This window comes from Styela clava, chromosome 11, assembly GCF_964204865.1.
Source record: "Styela clava chromosome 11, kaStyClav1.hap1.2, whole genome shotgun sequence".
NCBI lineage: Eukaryota > Metazoa > Chordata > Ascidiacea > Stolidobranchia > Styelidae > Styela > Styela clava.
The window spans coordinates 4,844,513-4,865,863 of record NC_135260.1 but is presented as its reverse complement, the minus strand read 5'-3'; the positions used below and the strand labels follow the sequence as shown (position 1 = coordinate 4,865,863).

Genomic DNA, 21,351 nt, shown 5'->3' with positions numbered 1-21,351 from the left:
TTACGACAACTCAAGCGTGTTATTTAGTAAATTGCGGGCTCTCAGTGTGCATTTTAATTTGGGAGAAGAAAACAAATTTTTGGTTATTAAAAACTAATTTTATATTTTAAATATTAAAAATTATAAATTTTTGTTTGGGAACAGAAATAAACAAAATTTTGGTCTGGATATTATAACAATATTGGTCCGCTTTTTTCAAGTGAGCAATTTACTTGCTGTAGGGCGCCAGCTTTCAACCAACTATCGTTGTCACCTACGAATTCGCAGGGAAGTTCTAGAAGAATCTATTTAGTCTTAATGGATATAACTGTAAGGAAGGTAAACTAGGCGGAATAAGCAATCAACTACCGTATTTACCTATTGTGAGGGCGGTGGGCTTGGCCCCATCACTGCATCATGGTTTCCAAAGAAGCCAAAAATGGAGGAAAATATATTGTGCTAAGCGAAGTTAACATCGTTGTCACGTCATTAAGAAGAAATATAAGGTAGACTATATTAAAAATATTCAAACATTGTTACAACTTATTTTCGTATCATTGTACTAACATCAGAACATGCGAGTACAAATGACAATTGAACAAATAAAATGCAGAAATGAGGACAACAAATGCTGAAATGAAATAAGCCAATAGGCCTATTCCACTACCGGTATTCATTTTCATTTGAAGTTTTTTTTAGCTTTCTAGATTCTGAGATTATTTGATCATACATATTATTGTTTGTATGTTATAAAATCAGCTCTATTGGTCCTGTTTTAAAACTAATATAGACTGATTTTTAACAGCAAATCTTTCAAATTTTCAGATGGGCTTCCCACGGGAACCAGACTGACAGAGATGATCCATTGATTGCAAGTTTCAATAATTTGAAAAATGCTTTGAACACAGTTAATGGTAAGAATTGGGTTTCAATTTGATTTGGCTTCGTCATGTTAACTTCCACTGGACGTTGAGATGTTTACACTTCGAAGATGCTAAAAGAAAATAGAAAATTGCAATTCTGAATTGCGAGAGTATATCATATGGATTTTTCCTAAATTATCAATTTATAATATCAAATATAAATATAATTTGAGTCTATTTGAATCAGTTTGCAGAATCATCTTTGGAAATATTCGACTAATTCATTCATCAATGGTACTAAAAATATTCAATCTAATAATTCCAGAACTCAATGAATTGGAACCAACTACATTCCTTAGTCCATTTCTTGAAGTGATCCGATCAGAAGACACATCAGGACCAATAACTGGACTCGCTCTTTCCACAGTCAATAAATTTTTGACTTATAATTTGATTGGTGAGTGAAAATTTTTTAACAATTCTAGAAGATAGATTATAGGATTAGGATTTGCATATTTATCCCGAGGAGAGGAAAGCCTATAAGACGGCTTAATCGTACTGCAAAATACTGCCTCTCGCCCGGTTACCAGTCCAAGTCTGGTATGGGATCAGTTAGCCAGTTATTTGTTTTCGGAAGCATATATATTTAAGCATTGCTGTTTTGATAATTGTCATATTTATATACATACCCTGTTAAAAATCTTGAAGCTATCAGCACTTTCTAAATTTTCATCTTAGTCGGACATCTGTATTTTCTTACAATCCAGGCTCATCCAGCACCGTGGCCACAGCAGTCTCAAACATGGCCGATGCCGTCACTCATGCCAGATTTGTTGGAACAGATCCTGCTAGTGATGAAGTTGTTTTAATGAAAATTTTACAGGTATGTCTCCACAGCAGGACAAAATTAGAATATGTGAAAATTATATTTTTGTAACAGTTTTAACAATTCAAAATAGACATTAGGTACTATCTAAAATCAAAACTAAAACAAGCAAGCCTACAGCTTTCAACTAAGACCAAAAGATGTTTCATATTTCCATAGACTCTGAACAAAAAATACCATATTGTTAAACCCAAGTTTTTTAGGTTTCTGTAGAAAATTTTGACTTTTCTTATCACCATTGGAAGTCTAAAATTCTAACCTAGATTTCAGTTTTGTGGAGTTACCAATATGATTCCAGTTAAAGTATGCCAAGCTTTAACCCTCAACTTCACAGCTCTGAATAATGCAGTAGGCTACACAAATTGTTAGGACTCAAATCAGGATGGGATGATTGTGTGCGAGAGCTAGCAGCCAGCAACAAAGGGGGGGGGGGGGCATCTATGACTCATTGCTAATGACTAATCTTCTATTTTTACAACAGGTCCTGCGATCCCTGCTTTTATCCTCAGTTGGATCATATCTCACCAATGAAGCTGTCTGTGAAATAATGCAGTCATGCTTCAGAATATGTTTTGAAATGAGATTGAGTGGTAAGTAATCTTATCTTGAGCCTTGTTTTAAATCGGTATTGACTAACGCACACTATTGATTCTTTATCCCGGGGTTGTGCTACGTGCGACCTGCAAGGAGAAATTTTCGGCATGCAGAGAAGTGCCAATTTTGAATGATGTGCGGCCTGCGAAACGATTTTTTTATCGAGTTTAATCTGGTATGTACGATTGATTCCAATCCCTTTGTGTTGCAAAGTCTATAACGGAGTCCAATTTATTATCTATGCATATGACATTACAATGCCCTAACAGCCAGCGAAGCGAACAACGCATGTCATAAGATCGATAAACAAAATTTCTTTGCTTACAACTACTAGAAAGCCAATGTTAAATAAAGGTGAGCAGTTTCACCAAGTTATTTGTATCTGGCCCTCCATATTGAAGGTTGCACACCCCCGCTTCACTCCATTATTCTTCTAACCTTCAAACCTCATCATGACCCACATTGCATGTCCAAATTTTTGCACAACTTCATTACAGGGTACTCTCGTAGTATGTGTACCAGGTTAGGGTTAGGCCATAATTTCTGTCCAATTTCCTTATTTTAGATCTATTACACGTTCAGGGACTGTCTGTGTTAGCCAAGTGAATACACCCCCTGCCCATAGTAACCAGTCCCTTTACACAACTTGATGTGAAGTAGGTGAACACAATTAGTTACCTCCATATTGGTAAACATGCTTCCATAGCGCCCACTACAGAGTGGTCTATAAATTACTTTTTTAGGGATTTTTGAAAATTTTTATTATCATTTCTACCCCCACTCTTGTCGTAAGAGTTATTAGTTTCCTTGGCTTGAACTTTCTGGATGGCCGAATTTGAATGAGGCTTTCATTCCATAATGAAAATTGAAGTAGTATTATATTCTTAATATATTACAGTAATACATATCCATTTTGTAGTTGAAAATAAAATGAGTTTGTGACTATTTTAATGTTGTTTCCATTGTGATATGTTTCAGATGACGACATATTTATTTAATAACTAAACATAACAATTCAGTTCAACAATTCAAGGGCGAGAGTAGACAATTTTTTGATGCAGTGTGAAGCTAATCAAAAATTAAAATATTTGTTAGATTTGATCTTGCCCGCCATAGTTTGGACATTTACGTTCCATCCACATATTTTCATCGTGTATTTTGATTCCTCTTACTATCTGTTATTTGTTACTTATTGTTAGGTAGGTAGTTATTTTTTGAGGTTGAGCACGATGCTTGACAAATTCTAAAAGGGGGGTGCACCGTAAAACCACTGCTGTAAACAGTTCTCGTTTCCTTGGTAATGAAACACAGTTCTAACTCAAAAATTTTATATTTCCAGAATTGTTGCGTAAGTCAGCAGAACACACTCTTGTTGATATGGTGCAAACATTGTTTTGTCGAATTCCGGAATTTAAAGAAGATTTAAAAGGATCTGGATCAATGAAAAAGGTACAGATTTACTCAAAGGTGAAGATTTAGTCAAATATTGGTAAAAATTGTTAATCAGACATAGTTTTTGTTGCTATAATTCAACAAACTGTCGCTGACTGGGTGACTCTTCGGGCTTGCTTTCCGTCCCATTGTCAACTGCTGTGTGTCTATGTCCGTGCATTTTTGTAATTTGTTTTACGACCCTACAAATCGTATCACAGCAAATAGTTGCTGAAGAGAATTATTGAAAATGATAACCATTATTGTTATGTTTTACTTTTATTAATAACGGTGAAAAGTGTGGCAAAATACTGTCATAGCGTAAACACACAAGCGATCATGTGTATGACAACCAATCACAGACTGTTATCGTCGTCATAGCATACTAAGTGCTGCTTCGAGTGTGTGCGTGCACCTCCTTATCGTGAGAACCTAGCACGTATAATCCACCCCTTTAGTGCGATCATGCAATCAGAGTAAGTTTGGCAGCTTTTTTTAAACTCTGATTATATGCAAGGTCGAGGATATAATTTAATTTTCATTTAGGCTCTAACCACTAGACCGGTTGGTCCCAACCTTTTATATCTTGTGGTCCCCTTTCCGGAGTTATAATTCCAGGAATATTTATAGTGTGACTTTGATTGGTCGATTTTGAATCCCACTAAGTTCAAACTATTCATGATCAACAAAGGAAAACACCCTGTGATACCACTGTACGCCACTGTATTGTGTCATTGCACTTCTTTATCACTGACTTATACTTCCAGCTGAAGATGCGAGCGGGTGGAATGACGGAGACGGGTAACAGAGGCAAAAGATCGCGAAAATCTCCAAGAATGAAACGATCAGATCGGAAACAATCTTTACAGCCTCATTACCAAGAACAAAGTAATTCTGGAAATAGCACCCCAAGGTAGGCTGACTTATTAACTGCCTGTTAGAATGCTTGCCATGCTGTTTAGTATATGTGTGCAATAATATAGAATATATCGACATAATAAAAATCCTGAGACACCGAAATGTAGTATGTGTATCAGGTTAGGGTTAGGCCATAATTTCTGGTACAAATTATACGGGAGCCACTTGGCTACTCCTCGAACTCGTAATAGAACTAAATAAGGAAAAATAGAATAAAACTATGGCCTAACCCTAACCTGGTACACATACTATGTCCAGGTGTTTGCCATCTTGGTTCACATACTACGGAAGTACCCACAAATATACTGTTTATCTTCCATCATCGTGGACCAGTAGAAATCTTTTGGTCTAGGCTTCAAAGCTGTCCCTTTTTTGGTTTTGATTTTACGTAGTGCTTATGTCTATTTCTAAGTTTGAACTAAACTAATACGAATATCTCATTTCTTAATAAAACCTTGTAATGTGGTATAAACTAATTTGGGTGTACTGCGGCAATATATACTATATATGTACTATTGATACAAAATATTTCAACATTATTGTTAGCAAGCATGTCTGAAAACAGGTAATGTACTATGTCGTAAGACATTCAGATATGATATTTTTTATTTTATACAGGGCAAGATATTTTAGATGTTGTAAATTTCATTGACAATTTTTTAAACGAGTTGATTAAGGATTATTTCTGAAATCAAGAATTTGTAATAGGCTATCAATATGCAACCGATAATAAATATCCGATTTCATTTGGACATAGCAGGTTCTATTGTAATGCTGATTTTATTTAATTTTTAGTTCAGAATCACACCGGCCTGTGTCAACTGTAAGCATAGACAGCGGTGTGGGAGCTTCTATTTCTACACTTAATATCGCCGATGACCAAAGTCTTAAAAAAAGTGTGAGTGCAGCAAGTATTCCAGACACAGTGGATTCAGCAGGTACTATTCTGTTGTATAGGATTGTGGCTGTGAAATTATGAAACAAGTTATATCGTAATGTAAAAATCAATATCCTAAAATGTAGTGAATGTGAACAACATTTTAGTGCCAGTTAGTTTGGTTCTGATACCACTTGGAGCCGGTTATCTTTATGAAAATATTTAAAAATTTGATATGTTATAATGCTATTGTTAATAGGGCTAAATTTGGTACTCCGGAAGTATGCGCACCAAGATGTCGCATAACCTGAACCCTAACGTGGTACACAACCTGAGTTCAGGTTGTGCGCCATCATGGTGCGCATACTTCAGGAGGTCCCTAAATTTGGTAGATCGGTACTAGATTTATAAGACTTTCCAGTGGTATGGAATGAAAACCACGACCCAGCAATGTCCCATTTCACATAAAATTATAAAAATTAAAATCGAAACTTTTGTCTGGATGGAGTAGGCCTATGGTTGGTATGTTTTACTTTGCAATTTCAGAAGTAAGTCATGAAAATACATAAATTGCTGTAACAAGGATCTTCACCCTTTTCCCCTCTTTACTCTTTTCCCCCGCTTGAAGTGGTATAATAATTGCTGGTTTATATATTTTTTGTTCTTTTTGGTTTTCCCTCTTCATCTCATAATTTATTCAGATCATGATTTATTTGAATGAGATTTTTCACAGTTCGATTCTAAGAAAGGTTTTGCTCATTTCTACCAAAATATTACTCTGAATATAGTTATGAGTGTGGGACAGGGGGATAGCGAGGGGGTTGGGGGTTAGACCCCATTTTGAAATGTAAAAAAAGTCCGCTAGCTGTTAGAGGTGTAACTTGGCAATTAGAAATTTCATCTCTCCCTCCTTTGAAAAGTTCAGGCTACGCCCCCTACCAATACTAAGATATGTTTTTATTAAAGTTTAACATGTAGGCATAAAGAATAAAGGCAAATAGGCAATGTCAACAAAACAACATAATGTCATAACATGTACACTTCTAATGACAGGTGTGCAGCTGCTGCCCTGAACACATCTTTTTCAAATATTCAATTATGAATTATATTTAACGCAATTCTGGTAATTTTCAGGGCATATCGCGCCTTCTTTAGGAACCGCTGACCGAACTAATTTGTTCAACCCTAACTGAGCTGGTCACTGTGTTCAGTTTGAACCTGAGATTCCTTGATAATTTCTTCAGTGACCTGTTATAATCCTGTACAAACCAGTTTAAACTGGTTCTGTCCCTGGGGCATAATGATCAATTATGCATTCTATCTCCTGTATTCACATGATAGACTGTGTATTGATTATAACAGGAAAACCATTTTTATACTGATAGTAGATATTTCACAAAGACTGTCGTTTATTGTTTAACGTATGAAGGTTGTCCCTATCAGATTATTTTTATTTCTTCAAATATTCCATCCACAAAATTTATAATAATGCAATGGTAATTACCTCTATTTGCAACGAAAACATAAAAATGCTTTTGTTTTAGCGTACATCAAGCCTTCTTGATCACTTTGCATTTTGTCTATTAGTTTCTAGATTTTCAATAATCAATTTTATCTTTCTTCATTCAGAAGCTGTGAAAACTCCAGAACCAAGCCAATCCGTAGAATCTCAGGAAGATAAACAACAAGGACAAGAAAGACCGTCGACATCAACTCCTGAAGAGAATAAGTCAAGCACTGAAGAAGGAAAAGATTCTGATCAGGTCTGTATATTGATAAATCTGTTTTTGAGCTAACTGGACCTATGGCACATTTCAGACAAATTGTTGTTGGAATTTTTAACTCAGTGTTTCTCAGCTGTTTTCATTGTCAGATTCAATTTTCAAACTTTGTAAATAGCCACATTAAAAACAACGCTAATTCAAATAGCAACAGAACAAAACTCAAGTATGTAGGTATATTAAAATATCATCATCAACAAACTCGGGGTAAAAACTGATTAAATGCTAAACTTGACATTGACTTTTACTTTTACCATATATCCTCGCATTATAAGCTTACCCTAGAAAAACAGCGATAAAACTTTGAATATGTGAAAATTTGCATAACCTACAAGCATAATGCCATATTGTTTGAGTGCGATCAGAGTTATGTGTGTATGAGCGCAATCCTTACTTTGGTACCTTGTTTTGAATTTCAAACTTGGTTTATATGCAATCGTGATGAATGCATTCTTCAACGATATATATAACAATATCTAGTGTGATATTTCTTCATAATGATATCCATTTCAATTTGGGAGTAGTTGGAGCAGCGTTTGAGAATCACTACTATCCAATAAATCTTGTAAAATACCAACAGCATCATGGCCAGTCACTCGTAACTGATACCATGACACAACGCTACTCATGCTCAGCCATCTGTGAATACAATACAGTTACTAAGAATAAAAGGGATTGGAAATTGTTTTTATTATTCCATATACTAATTGCTTTTTCATCAAATTTAGGTTGAAAGTTCCTCCTAGAGACATATTGCGCATGTATTTGAGTGGTAAAGCAGTTTATGAAGTCGATGGATAAAGGAATTGAGCGCACCATGTATAGTCTCTCTAATAAACCTATATACCATACTTCATTTCAATAAATTTTAATCATAAAAATTTTGCCCATTTTTTTCATGCTATGAGCCACTTGGGCTAGTTATATTTTCACCAACCAGCAAAATGAAATTCTGATTAATATTACGCCCCAAAATGAAAATATTCCTTCTTGATTAGCGTATTTCTTGGAATGTTGTTTTTTCGTTATTGTTGGTCAAGTATTTTTTATGAATTTTTTCTTGATTAGACCATCCAACCACAAGATGTCACACCTGCGTCACCAATGAGCGAACAAAACTACGATTTGTCGTCTCCACCCCGTGTTGATTCCGTAGATGCCCTCGATGAACTGGAAACTCAATCACAACTTTCCGACACAGGAAGAAACTCAGTGACTGAGACTGAGTTTGTTGCGAATCCGAGAGGAGTAAGTTCATTTATAATATGTTTGCTCAAATCAGGGCCTTGGACAGTGGTTCTTAAACTTTTTAAACTGTGCCCCCCATTTTAGAATATATCAATTCCTGCACCCCAGCTCAAAAATAACCAGCTACAAATAACAGATAGTGAGGCGAAAATATGTTTTATTCAAAAAAACACGTTGAAAATATGTGGATGAAATCGCAATCTCTAAACAATAAAGAAATGTAAATATGCAAAATAAGGCGGGCAAAATAAAATCTAACAAAATTTTTTATTTTTAATTGGCTTTACGCCCCCTAAAAAATTGTTTACGTCCCCCTTGTGGGACGCACCCCACCATGTAAGGACCCCTAATCTTGAGCTTACAACTAAAATAAAAATATATAGTTTTTCTAAGGCAAGGTCCCAAGCCCTCGTTTAAAATTAAAAAAATAACAATAGAATATTTGGAAGTTCGGTTATAGCCAGGTTCATGTCTTCAAATGAATACAGTACTGATTAAATGGATATAACTTAGCTCAAAGCAATGCGCCAAATCCTCTACTAAAATGAAAAGTGTGCTGATAATAAAAGTTGTGAGTTCTCTAAAGAAGGGTCTCAATCCCCCACATAAAATAAACAGTCAACAATTTGCTCAAAGTAGGGTCCTGATCACTTATTGAAATTTAAAAGAGTACAAATGAAAGACGCTAATGATTTATTTTCTGCTGGACTAACGCTTATCCTTCTATGTTTTTGTGCCGGTGGAATTGTATGCATAGAATGCAAGAATGCTGTATCAGTAAAGATAATATCCCAAGTGATTCAATAGCTTTGCTGCACACTAGCATAGTAGAACTACATATGTCTGATGACGTCTGACTTTGGTCGTACGAAACGTTACAGAATATGTATGTGTGTTACTTAATTTAACTACCAATGATGTATGTCTGAGGAAGTCGAAATGTAACAGAAATATATTTGTGTTAGCATGCATCGTGACTCTTGAATCACTTAGGGTTGGGATAAAAATAAAAAAGTCAGAAGTTTGCTCAAAGCAACCAGGTGAAAGAGCCCTGTTATTTATTTTCAGGTCAGATTTACCACATCAGCACAGACAGGTGAAGAAGTTATTGTTGGACCACTCGTACCATATGGATTGCCGTGTGTCAGAGAATTGTTCAGATTCCTGATTTCATTGACAAACCCTCATGATAGGTAAGAATATGAAGAATATTTTAATAATATATTTGAAAAGCGAGTTTAATTATATATGAGGTTCTCTCTATGCAAACTTTACTCTTGGCCATAGTCTCTGATTCTGCTCTCTGATACGAATGTTCAGAGGGTGATGAAATTTTATCCAACTATGTTGAATTGGCTGACTTCCCCTTACGAACTAATTCACCAAGGGCTCTGCGTGTTATGCACAAAGAAGACTCATGGGTTTTGTACTAAACTGTTGTTGTTGCTGTTGGGAAAAAATAACCCAACAGCTTTCCTCATAACTAATGAAGCAATTAATTTCATTGACTCAAAAATGAGGAAGTCACTTTAAAACTATCATTTATTTTATTTTTCGCATCACCTCTCAGTCATGTAGGACCTAATATTCCACCCAAACTCTGCGCGAACATCAGAATAGAGAGGCTGAAATAATAAGTTCATCTACTCCTTCTTGCAGGCATAATTCTGATATCATGGTTCACATGGGATTGTCTCTTCTCATGGTTTCAATGGAAGTTTCCAGGAACGAAATGGAAAGATTTCCATCACTTCTGTCATTGGTAAAAGATGATATGTGCCGGTATCTGTTTCAGGTTGGTATCACAGAAGTATTTTTTTAAATGCTATTCAAAGGTAAAGCTATATGTTTTCAAAAGATGTTATTTTCCTAATTTTTCTAGAGGAGGAGAAAAGCTGATAAGTCAGTTTGATCACATGGTAAACTAAATCTTCTAGTCCAGTAATAATTCATGTTGGGTATAAGAATAGTTTGTTTCAGCTGCATGGATTGAAGTTAGTAGTAATCGAACAGAGATTTTGTGCGCTTGCTTATATATCTCACACTTTATCCGGCACAAATTGATCAGGGGTTGAGATGTTTAACATAAAAATGTTTTTTTATTTCTTTTTTTTTTCAAATAAAATCCACCATATGAGTTTGAGTTATTGGAAAATGTACTAATGCTTTGAGATGAAGATTCATAAGAACAAAAAGACCCAGAGAACAATGAAAATTAATGTGCATTATAAAAACTTTATTTTTCAGCTTCTTGTATCGGATCGACTGAGTCTTGTTGCTTCATCACTGAGATTATCTCTCCTTGTATTTGAGTCTTTGAGACATCATTTGAAGTTCCAACTTGAGGTAAATGGTTCATGAGTCCTTAAATAAATACATTTTACATGAATATTGAAACCAATTCAAATCAAACTAGTAATTTAAAAATCTTTCACAGTTCAGTCATTAATTGAGTTCATATAGTTCTGATTCCTATTTAAAGTTCCAACTTGGGGTAAATGGCTCATGAGCTCTCAAATATATATCGGTAGATTGCATACTAGGATTTAAACCAAAAGAAATATTAATTTCGAAATATTGTGCTCATTTATCATCTATCTAGTTTGGGTAAATCCGATTCCTAATTCAAAAATAATTTGAAGTCCAGGAATATTTAAAACATATCGAATACTTGAATAAAATCAATAATATCCAATATTTTTAACTCTAAATAATTTCATTTTAAAAACTATCATTTTGACTAATAAAGTATTACAGTGTAACCAAAAATGGTTTAAATTTATTTCTAGGACTCAAAAAAAGTTGTTTATTTTTTACAAATTGAATATACTATTAATCCCGATGTGTTTATTGTTAAATGTGAATAACCTGCTGTTGCGTTGGTGAATTGTCGTCACTACATGTTGATCGAGAGCTATGACGTCATTGTCTAGCATGTTGCATTGCGGACATTCAACAGATTATTCACTTCTTACAATCTCTGAAAATTACTTTAACAACCACACCCTCATATTATTAACATCGGTGTTTTCTGTCTAGTCATTTCTGAAGAAGCTCATGGAACTCATCACAAGTGAAAATCCAAAAATGGCTTATGAAGTAAAAGAACTTTCCATAGAGGCAATAGTGCAGCTTTATCATATTTCTGGATATGTAACTGAGCTTTATCTCAATTATGATTGTGATCTTTACTGCTCAAACTTGTTCGAAGATCTCAGTAAATTGCTGTCTAAGGTGAGAAAATATATGAAGTGAATGAAAAAAAATTCTTATTTCATTTTATGGGGTTTTCCATGTCTTAGCTCCTTAAAGGGCTTCATACAACAGGCTGTAGATATATAAAGATCTTTATCAGTGGTTCCCTGGCTCGTAACGATTTATCATGGCCCGCCGTACTTAACTTGTCGGCCCCTTGAAGGCGCACCCCTCTCCAGGTCCACATTGCTTCTAATTATGTGAGAACACATGGTTCATGGTTCCATGGTTCCCCTAAAGTCAAAGGTTAATAGTCTCTCGTGACACTTAGTGGACATGAAGCCACAAGTACGTGTTCCAAAAATGTTCTTTGTCTATCAACAACCATTTCACCAAAACTAACCCCGAACATGTTATCCCATATACATAGCTCTTGCTAGTTTGTGGTTGCTATTAGTTATTCTATTAATACCCTTCGAACTTGAAATTGAGCGGATATTTCAATTTATTTCAGAATGCGTTTCCTGTTTCCGGTCTCTACACAACTCATCTTCTATCCCTTGATGCTCTACTAACTGTTGTTGAAAGCATAGAAGGGAGATCCAACATACAACTCACATCTGAGATCAATAAAGAAGAACAACTGTCACAGTCAAGTGATAATGAAGGTTTTTTGAATTTGTTTTTTAACTTTTTGGGAGATAGGGAAACAGAACTTGGACATTCATGTCTAAGTAGAAATCTGGGCGCTCCAGAAGTGTGTGTACCAATATGGCGGTAACTATTTTTGTTTGCCTATGTTAAATCAATTTGTGTAAAGGGACTGAAACCTATGGGTAAGGAGTATATTCACTTGGTTAACACAGACAGTCCCCGAACTCGTAATAGAACTAAAATAAGGAAAATCGGAATGAAATTATGGCCCAACCTTAACACACACTACGGGATTACCGAGATCTGAGGGTTCAAATTTCAGCAGTAAAAATCAGGCTTAAAATTTTAGGTTGTAATATTTGGATTGGTATTATTACTGATTTCCGTAAATGCTGCCTGCTTTTTTGCATTGCTATTGTTTACACTTGATGTTTTTTGACACTGGCTTGTTCTATTTATGTATTTGAGTGTTTTAACCCAAAAGGGAGGAACTAAAGCAGCTGTTTGAGAAAATTGGGGAAATTAATGAATTATTTATAATAAATTGGGTAGAGGCCATTCCATTTCAAAACCACAATAATTCCCCATGGTTGCTGTTATTAGACAGAAATCTAACATTTTTTGACGAAAATTTATTTTAGAAAATATTGAAGACATAACTGATCATCAGACAGAAACTGTTGAGGGGGCGGAGCAAACCAAGCAACAGCCAATCATACCACCACGATTCTCAAGTGCAATGCCTAACATAGAGGAATTGATAAAGATTAGACATAAGAAAAAGGTAAGTTGGTCCAAAACGATTAACCGTTTGTCCTTAGTTTAGCGGTCAATTTTATACTGATGTCCATGAAGAGACTCATAAAACGATACGGGTATAATTCACATTTTTTACGTATATTAATAAGAGCATCACTCGGTATATCTGGTACCTCACCATACTATCAGATATTATTCATGGTATCGAAGTAAACAGTATCAACACAATTTTCATGCTAATTGCTTGCGTTTACTCTAAAATTTCAATTTTGTGGTGGGAACTAAATTGACGAAACCATTGTGCCTTAATACTGCAGATATATGATTTCATTTACCCTAGCTTGGTGCGCTAGGAATACACTTGTCGTCACACCTCTGATTACTGTTCGCGCTTTCACAGGTTTGAATTCCATGAGCCCTCAACCGGGGGACACAGAGCAGTTGGAGGGGGGGCACAATGCTAGGCACAAATCGGATTTTACAATTTCCTTTTACAAGAAATCTCCCCGTTTTTCCCAGTTACATTGCTTGACAAGGTTATTTCACAGGATGTTTTCGCTTTGTTAAACCTAATGTGATTCGGAATCAACCACTAAAAATAACACTATAAATACTACTCTAATGACAAACAATGGGGACATAGTGCTAAAAGCCTTCAGAAGGGGGCCACAAGCTAGATAATTGCTAGACTCCTCGCCACTTGGTAGTTCATGTGGCGCTTCCTCCACCATCAAGTATATGCAAACAAATAACTGGTTAACTAATCCCATACCCGACCTGGACTTGAAACAGACGAAGTCTTAAGGTATGACCAATGACTAAGTCATCTTATAGGCTTTCCTCTCCCCTGGATTACATATGAAATCCTATCTCAATTCAATTTCATTATACCCAATTCATGTTATATGTTCTGTTTTAGCTTGTTCAACTGGGCACTGAATATTTCAATCAGAAACCTAAAAAGGGAGTTTCATTTCTTCAAGAACAAGGATTGCTGGCAATGCCGATGGATACAAGGGAAGTTGTTTTATGGCTGAGAGAGAATCCTGGACTCGATAAGAAAATGATCGGTGAATTTATAAGTGACCGTAGAAATCCTGAGATTCTGGAGAGTTTTGTGAGGTAAATTTTATAAATTTAGTGATTCAAAGGTGGCTCATCACACTGTCTTAATTTTGCAAAATTTAATCTTACCAATGTCAAACTGAAGAGAAGCAGTTTTTATATATGTCATGTTTCTGAGATTTTTGCTTCAAACAAGGGTAAAACGAGAATATTGGTCAGAGACCGAAGACCTATCGATCGAAAGTTAGGGATCCCCCAAAACAGCGCTCTTACTCCATGGTGACATTTTGTGTCCCATCACTAATTAATCAATAACTCGCTAATTATACGACATAATTCGCCCAAAACCAATAGGCTTCTGGTCCGAGATAAGATGAATCCACATGCAAAATCTGGAGCAGATTCAATCTCGCTTTCGTGAGATATCGCGTGCATCTAACAGACAAACAGACAGACAAATACCTATCAACACACTTACCGATTAAAATCGATAAGTAATGAGTAGCCAATGTTAGGTGAGGAGTTACTTTCTGGAGGGGCAGACTTTCTGGTTTGGCATTGCCAACCTAATTTATCACACTCTGTGTGACCTGGTGGGCATGACCTGTAATGCCATCATAGGTAAAATGTGACGTTTTAATCACTAGGCCCCCATGAAAATGCATTGTGGAAGACTATATCTTTTTTCATTTTTATATTATTTCTTCTTGCAGAACATTTAAGTTTGAAGGACTTCGAGTTGACGAAAGTTTAAGATTATATTTGGAAGCTTTCCGATTACCTGGTGAAGCTCCGGTGATTCAGAGATTGATCGAAGCATTTTCTGGATTCTGGGCAGTAAGTCAGATAAATTGTATCTGATTTTTATAGGTTTCAATACTTGCAACCTACCTGTTTTACAAGGTTCTTGTTGTATCTGTTGTAGATTTTGGTCTAGGATCACACTTGATATAGCAATCCACGATATTGTTTGTGGTTTTGTACAGAAGCATTGGTTGACTCCCCATTGCTGTAGGGTATTTTTTAGCATTTGTTTGTTGGTAATTTGTTTTTTGATTCACAACCATAAATATAAATTCTATTGACTGCCAAATTCTTTGCACAGTTCACCGTTGGACATACTTTCGTATATGATTAGGCTATCTTATCATCTTTTATTTATCTCCTGATACATACTAACATTCAAACCCATCTTATACTAACCACGAAACAATTCTTTCAATAATCGGCATATTCTGTTTCCAGGAAACAAATCATTATCCATTTCGTAACTTGGATGCCGGATTCACACTTTCGTATGCTGTTATTATGCTGAATACAGACCAACATAATCGGTGAGTAGCCACAGTTTTCACATAATTTGTTCTCCATCTTACATAATAGCTATGTGCATGAGGTTTTTCTGGATATACTATGGCTCAAATGAAATATTATTTTGCTTATATTGGCCTTGCATACTGCAATATTATTTGTTGTGTGACCCAGTTCATTCTGTATAGTTTTGAAGTGGGATTCCTGTCTCATCCACAAATTTGGCATAAATAATAACTCCAACTTCTATCTGTAGTTCAAAATATCATATTGTCAGGAGTCAGAACTTCAATTTCGAATTTTTTATGGCGGTCAGAAACTCAAAATAACATTCTCAAAGAACAATTTGCTCTCATACGCCAAAGTTTTCAAATCAAAAATAGATCTTTTGTAATTCTGTGCTGAATTCTCAGTCAAAATGTCCTTCTATCTTCAATTGTTTTAAAATGCTTTGAAGTCTGCTTTGTAAATTTTCTTAACCCTATAACCAGGGCTCGCATACAACAAAGTTTTTGCTATCAAAAATAGATCTATCGGAGTTTTGTGCTGAATTCTGAGTCAAAATGTCCAAAAATGTTTTTATAAGCCTTGAAGTCTGCTTTGTAAATATTTCTCAACTTTACAACCATCATGACAAACTTTGATTTGTTCTCAGAAATGTACGAAAACAGAATGAACCGATGAATTTGAATCAATTCCGAAGAAATTTGAAGAGTTGTAACGGAGGAGAAGATTTTGATTCTGCTATGTTGGAAGATATTTACAACACTATTAGGTGAGTTTATGGGAGGCTAGGAATATCAAAGAAATTTAGTTTTAAATTTAAACAACGCATTTTAAAATACTTAAAATAGTAACAACTCGCGCACCCAAACAACAATATTTATTCAAATGTGTAGATGATAAATATTGAACATTATATACCGTATTTCTCGGCGAATAAGTCTACCCGGTAAATAAGACGACGCCCCCCTTTAAGCCCTAAAAAAAGGGTTTTCGCATATAACCTACCAATAAGACAGACAGTAAAATCGGAATCTCAAATTACCATGCAATGGCTTCTGAGCAGTCGAGGTGTTTGCGCATTCGTCAAAATAACCATAATGACGTTTTCTTGTGTTGTAGCGTAATATTCAATTCATGACAACCAGTAGTGGGATTCAGCCGGTTCGCACCGGTTCTATAGAACCGTCACGTGAAATTTTATGAGATAAGCGAAGCGGTTAGCATTACTAAAAAAACATGTAACAGAACCGGCCGAAAAATATGACTTCTGTGATGGAACCGGCTGAAAAAAAATTTGAATTCCACCACTGATGACAACTACGGGAATTCGAACTGTCTTTCAAAAAATCTGATGGGGACGTTATAGGGATGCTATTGCGAAAGATATTTTATGGTCCGAATTGAATAATAAGCCCACCCCGAAAAAATGCAAATTATCATAATCGCCCAATAAGACGGACTTCCCGAAATCAGGTCAAGAATTTGGGTCTAGAAAAGCGACTTATTCGCCGGGAAGTCTGGTAAATGAAATATAAAAATTTTGTATCAGTTTCTGTACTTTTGTGCAAATATTTGTGGGTTCTATGAAATTCATTTTTTATGTGGTATCATTGTATTTAGTTATGAATCTCGAAGAATTATTTGAAATCCCATACATTTCATTAACATAAATTAATTTCTAACTTATACTCTAAATATATTTTCCTTCTCAGACATGACGAAATAGTCTTGCCAGATGAGCAAACCGGCCCAGTCCGAGATCGATGGTTGTGGAATGTATCATTGAGACGTGGAAACACTCCTGAAGGATTATGGCTCAGTGCACCGCCTCTGATCAAGTAAGTGACGAACTCTACCTGTGAGGCAATTAACCAGTATATATATATCTATGATGAACGAATTCAAAATTTGAAATCTAACCCTGCACTCTTTAAAGAGGCTTCTTTATTACTTCATTCTTTTAGACCTGTGAGGGAAGAACCTACCATCTTTAAGTCTAAAATTTGGAAGAGATTGGTATAGAGTTTCGATTTCAATTTAACATTTTTAAAATGAACCTTTTTAAATGAAGCTATACCTGTTTTTGTAATAAGACTCTTACGGGTTGGAAACATTGGGACTAATGGAAAGGTTTTGAAGGGTCTAGTTAGAATATTTGATACATCCTACACATGCCAGCTTTTAACTGTTTTGAAATCTAAAGTTATCAAAGCTCTTAACTCTGTTTTTGTTACAGTGGACCAAGCACATTTGATGGTTTGCATCTGTATGATCGTGATTTGTTCTCCATGATCTGGGGACCAACTGTTGCTGCTCTGTCTTTTGTATTTGACAAATCATTGGAAGAAATCATTGTTCAGAAATCTATATCTGGATTCCAGTGAGTATAAGATTTTTGAAGATTCGTATATTTATCTTGAGAGAGAAAAGCTTATACAACTGCTTAATCATATGACAAACCATTGCCTGTTGCTGGTTGCCAGCTCACGTTTAAACTAAACCAGACAACCACCACATTCTCATGAAACATTTTTTCGGCATCATGAATCATTAGTATATGTATCAATAAGACCTAGTATTGGCAAATCCAATACCATTACATGCTTATAACAACTTAGCAATTTACATATATACACAAGATTACCTGACGTGTTATGAACATAGGCCAATTTAAAATTCAAGCAATGAAAAATCTAAAGAATAGTAGACTTGTTCTCACATCATTAAAATTTGGAAAATGACAGGATAGAGAAGCCCATAGAGAACAAGGGAAATATAAAAGTTATACTTTTTTATGATACACTTCAATCTCTAAATTAATCAAGTACTGAAAAAGGTGTTATCGTGTTTGAATAACATCAGCAACAATATAATGAGCAATGATTTAGCCAAGTCATCCGAATGTCCAGATTGTTCCCAGAAACATATTTGAACAATTGTTTGAAAAATTGCTTTGATTTTTTTTATGCATAATCTCTCAATCCCTATTTTTTTTTTATCTTAACAGAAAATGTGCTTTGATCAGTGCGCACTTTGGAATGTGTGACGTATTTGATAATCTGATCATTTCTTTATGCAAGTTCACTACTCTTACTACATTGAATGAGGTGAGCTTATCTGTTATTGTGTAATGCAGTGGTTCTCAAACCTTTTAAGCTCCTAAGAATTTGTCAAGTCTCGTGCCCCACCTCAAAAATAATCAGTAAGTGAGACGAAAATAATATAACATATAGTAAAAATAACAACAAGCACAACAGCTCTCTGCAATCTTTAAATAATGAAGAAATGCAAAAATCCAAAAAAAGATAGGCAAGATCTAATCTATCAAATATTTTAATTTTCTTTACTTTCACGTCCCCTTCAAAATTTGTCCATGCCCTCTTTGTGGGCGTGCGCCACTGTTTAATAACTGCTGGTGTAATGTATCAGCCGTCTGCAAGGTCAGGATTGTGTTCTATGTTCAGTTTTTGAGTATAGTGTGATTCGTTGAGCATGGCTTACAATATTTTTATCCAAAATATTATTTCATAATGTTGCTAATCGCTGATTAGCTTGGATCTCTGGCATTGTTGGAATAACATATTACTATTTTTTTGACTCTGACTGGCTCGTACATGGTTTACATAGCTAATAGCCAACTTTTTGTACTTTCCTACATAGTTTTGTGGGACCTCCTGAAGTATGCGCACCAAGATGGCGCACAACCTAAACATAGTTTGTGTATACCTGTCAGGATTCAGGTTGTGCGACATCTTGGTGTGCATACTTCTGGAGCACCGTTTTGTGTTTTAAGAATTCTGTTTCTTCCTTTTTCTAGACTCCTGAAATTGCTGCCACTGTGTTTGGTTCAAATCCGAAAGCCCAACTTGCAGCTCGTACTGCTTTCAAACTAGCTCACAGGTAAATGTGTCCGCTGATATTAGACGGTTAATTTTTGGTAGTCTGGTTGTTAAATGCGTTAGACCAGACATGAGGCAGAGTATGTCCCGCGGGCCAAATCCAATCCATTGGGGAATTCAATTTGGCCCGGCCGATGTGGCCACAACCAAGGTAAAACCAAATTTTGATGTTTCAGCTAAAAAATAGCTCAAGGAATTTGTTGAAATTCTGATTGAATTTAGTCTTGGCACAGGGCTAATTGTTTTCACTTTTGATTTGTAACACTGTAAATATTGTTCATAAAATGTAACTTTTTTATGCCATACTTACATGGCCCGCCAGTATAGGCCTTGTCCACCTCTGTGTTAGACCTAACTATGTTGGTATTTGTAAATCAATAAAAATGGTGACTTTAGTCAATGACTCTAACCTCAACAACACAGCTAAAAAAAACGTTGCACGTTTTTCTCTAGACATGGTGATATTCTCAGAGAAGGCTGGAAGAACATTCTAGACTTCATGCTCCCGTTATTTCGAGCAAAACTTCTTCCACCAGCCATGGTTGAGGTTGAAGACTTTGTCGATCCAACTGGAAGGATTTCCTTGATCAGAGAAGAACTACCCATACAGAGGTATGTTAGTAATGCACCTTGATAGGCTTTTCCATAGAGAGAAAATTTGTTGAGATGGCAGACTGGAATTGATTTTTATGTTCTTTATTACCAGCTTGCCAATCAAATATTGATAGTGATATTTTGGGAATGTGTGATGTCGCTATTAATGATATATTTGTGTGCATTATGACACAAACGGTCTATGCATTACAGTACGGTGGACACGTACTGATAACCGCCTCTCGAACCGATTACAGGACGTCATTTCCATATCGGCACAGCCTTGACAGTTATAGATACAACCTTGAAATTCAATGATTTTAACAAATCTCATTCTCAACAGGATATTAGGAGACGGGTTCAAGTCCCAACCCCTGAAAATTTTTATCCTATGCCGCAAAAGCTGCTGTTTTCCTCAGGGAATTGACAATCAATTTAATAGTATTGGCACTTATAGTGTGCTTTCCTCTGTGGCACTTGAGCTTCATGATTTTTAATGGTATTAGAAGGCAGTCTTTATTTCCTACTTCTATGTTGTTTCTTATCCACAGGTCAGATTCTTCCATCTTCAGTAGTTTTTATCAGATATGGGGAGGTGGATCAAGTGATAATTCTAACCAGAAGAATAGTACGCCAGAGGATCAGCAAGCTTTGAAGGTTGCACAGGTATGCGGACAATGTTGGTTGTTTATTCATATTTGGCTGTTCACATATCACTCACCTTTAGACAAGATTATGTTGAATTCATGTTATTGGAACTTTTCTCAGAGGTGGTACGCATGACCTTACATTGATGACAGGGGTCATAGTCATTAGGGGGGTTTGGCGGGTTGGAACCCCAATTTTGAAATGTAAAGAAATGTATTTTTCTGTATCATAAACAGCAATTTTCTTTTAGCTAAAAACACGTTTTCCGCCCGCCGGCAGGATCCTCGCTAACTGTTACAGTCTAACTTGGCAATTAGAAATTTGCGGAACTGAGCTTATTCATTTTCTTCTTGTTTTATTTAGGAATGTGTAAAAGAACTTCATCTTGAACAATTGGTTACTGAAAGCAAGTTTCTGAGACTGGATTCACTGCAGGTGGGATTTGATAAGCAATGATGATAAACAAGATAAGAGTTGATAAGAGAGTGTAATAAGCGAAATAAGGACTGATAAGATTTTATAATAGAAAATGATGAGAATCTGGTTTTAAAATTCACTTAGTATGTTAATTACCTCTAGATTACAAGCGATTTAGTTTTAACTCTAAATACATCGTCAGGCTTGATCATATCAGATTAGTTGA

The 21,351-nt window shown here is 35.6% G+C and overlaps 1 protein-coding gene across 4 annotated transcripts in view; it reads left to right on the top strand.

Annotated features, from left to right (window-relative positions):
• Window positions 1-237: 237 nt before the first annotated feature.
• The window catches only part of LOC120347006 (Golgi-specific brefeldin A-resistance guanine nucleotide exchange factor 1-like), a 39,939-nt gene continuing 18,825 nt past the window's right edge, over window positions 238-21,351 (top strand). For 3 of the 4 annotated variants that reach the window (XM_078117605.1, XM_078117603.1, XM_078117602.1), the window contains exons 1-27: window positions 238-485; window positions 805-893; window positions 1,168-1,299; window positions 1,610-1,725; window positions 2,210-2,318; window positions 3,662-3,789; window positions 4,521-4,666; window positions 5,467-5,609; window positions 7,178-7,311; window positions 8,398-8,577; window positions 9,646-9,770; window positions 10,237-10,372; window positions 10,825-10,923; window positions 11,617-11,811; window positions 12,287-12,440; window positions 13,068-13,210; window positions 14,105-14,307; window positions 14,964-15,087; window positions 15,496-15,584; window positions 16,217-16,336; window positions 17,280-17,405; window positions 17,804-17,947; window positions 18,575-18,674; window positions 19,385-19,467; window positions 19,920-20,078; window positions 20,612-20,726; window positions 21,072-21,143. In XM_078117605.1, the coding sequence (XP_077973731.1) occupies window positions 397-485; window positions 805-893; window positions 1,168-1,299; window positions 1,610-1,725; window positions 2,210-2,318; window positions 3,662-3,789; window positions 4,521-4,666; window positions 5,467-5,609; window positions 7,178-7,311; window positions 8,398-8,577; window positions 9,646-9,770; window positions 10,237-10,372; window positions 10,825-10,923; window positions 11,617-11,811; window positions 12,287-12,440; window positions 13,068-13,210; window positions 14,105-14,307; window positions 14,964-15,087; window positions 15,496-15,584; window positions 16,217-16,336; window positions 17,280-17,405; window positions 17,804-17,947; window positions 18,575-18,674; window positions 19,385-19,467; window positions 19,920-20,078; window positions 20,612-20,726; window positions 21,072-21,143 (3,453 nt within the window). In that variant the 5' untranslated portion in view covers window positions 238-396. The remainder of the gene's footprint in view (window positions 486-804; window positions 894-1,167; window positions 1,300-1,609; window positions 1,726-2,209; window positions 2,319-3,661; window positions 3,790-4,520; window positions 4,667-5,466; window positions 5,610-7,177; window positions 7,312-8,397; window positions 8,578-9,645; window positions 9,771-10,236; window positions 10,373-10,824; window positions 10,924-11,616; window positions 11,812-12,286; window positions 12,441-13,067; window positions 13,211-14,104; window positions 14,308-14,963; window positions 15,088-15,495; window positions 15,585-16,216; window positions 16,337-17,279; window positions 17,406-17,803; window positions 17,948-18,574; window positions 18,675-19,384; window positions 19,468-19,919; window positions 20,079-20,611; window positions 20,727-21,071; window positions 21,144-21,351) is intronic. The other variant, XM_078117604.1, reaches the window with a different exon arrangement.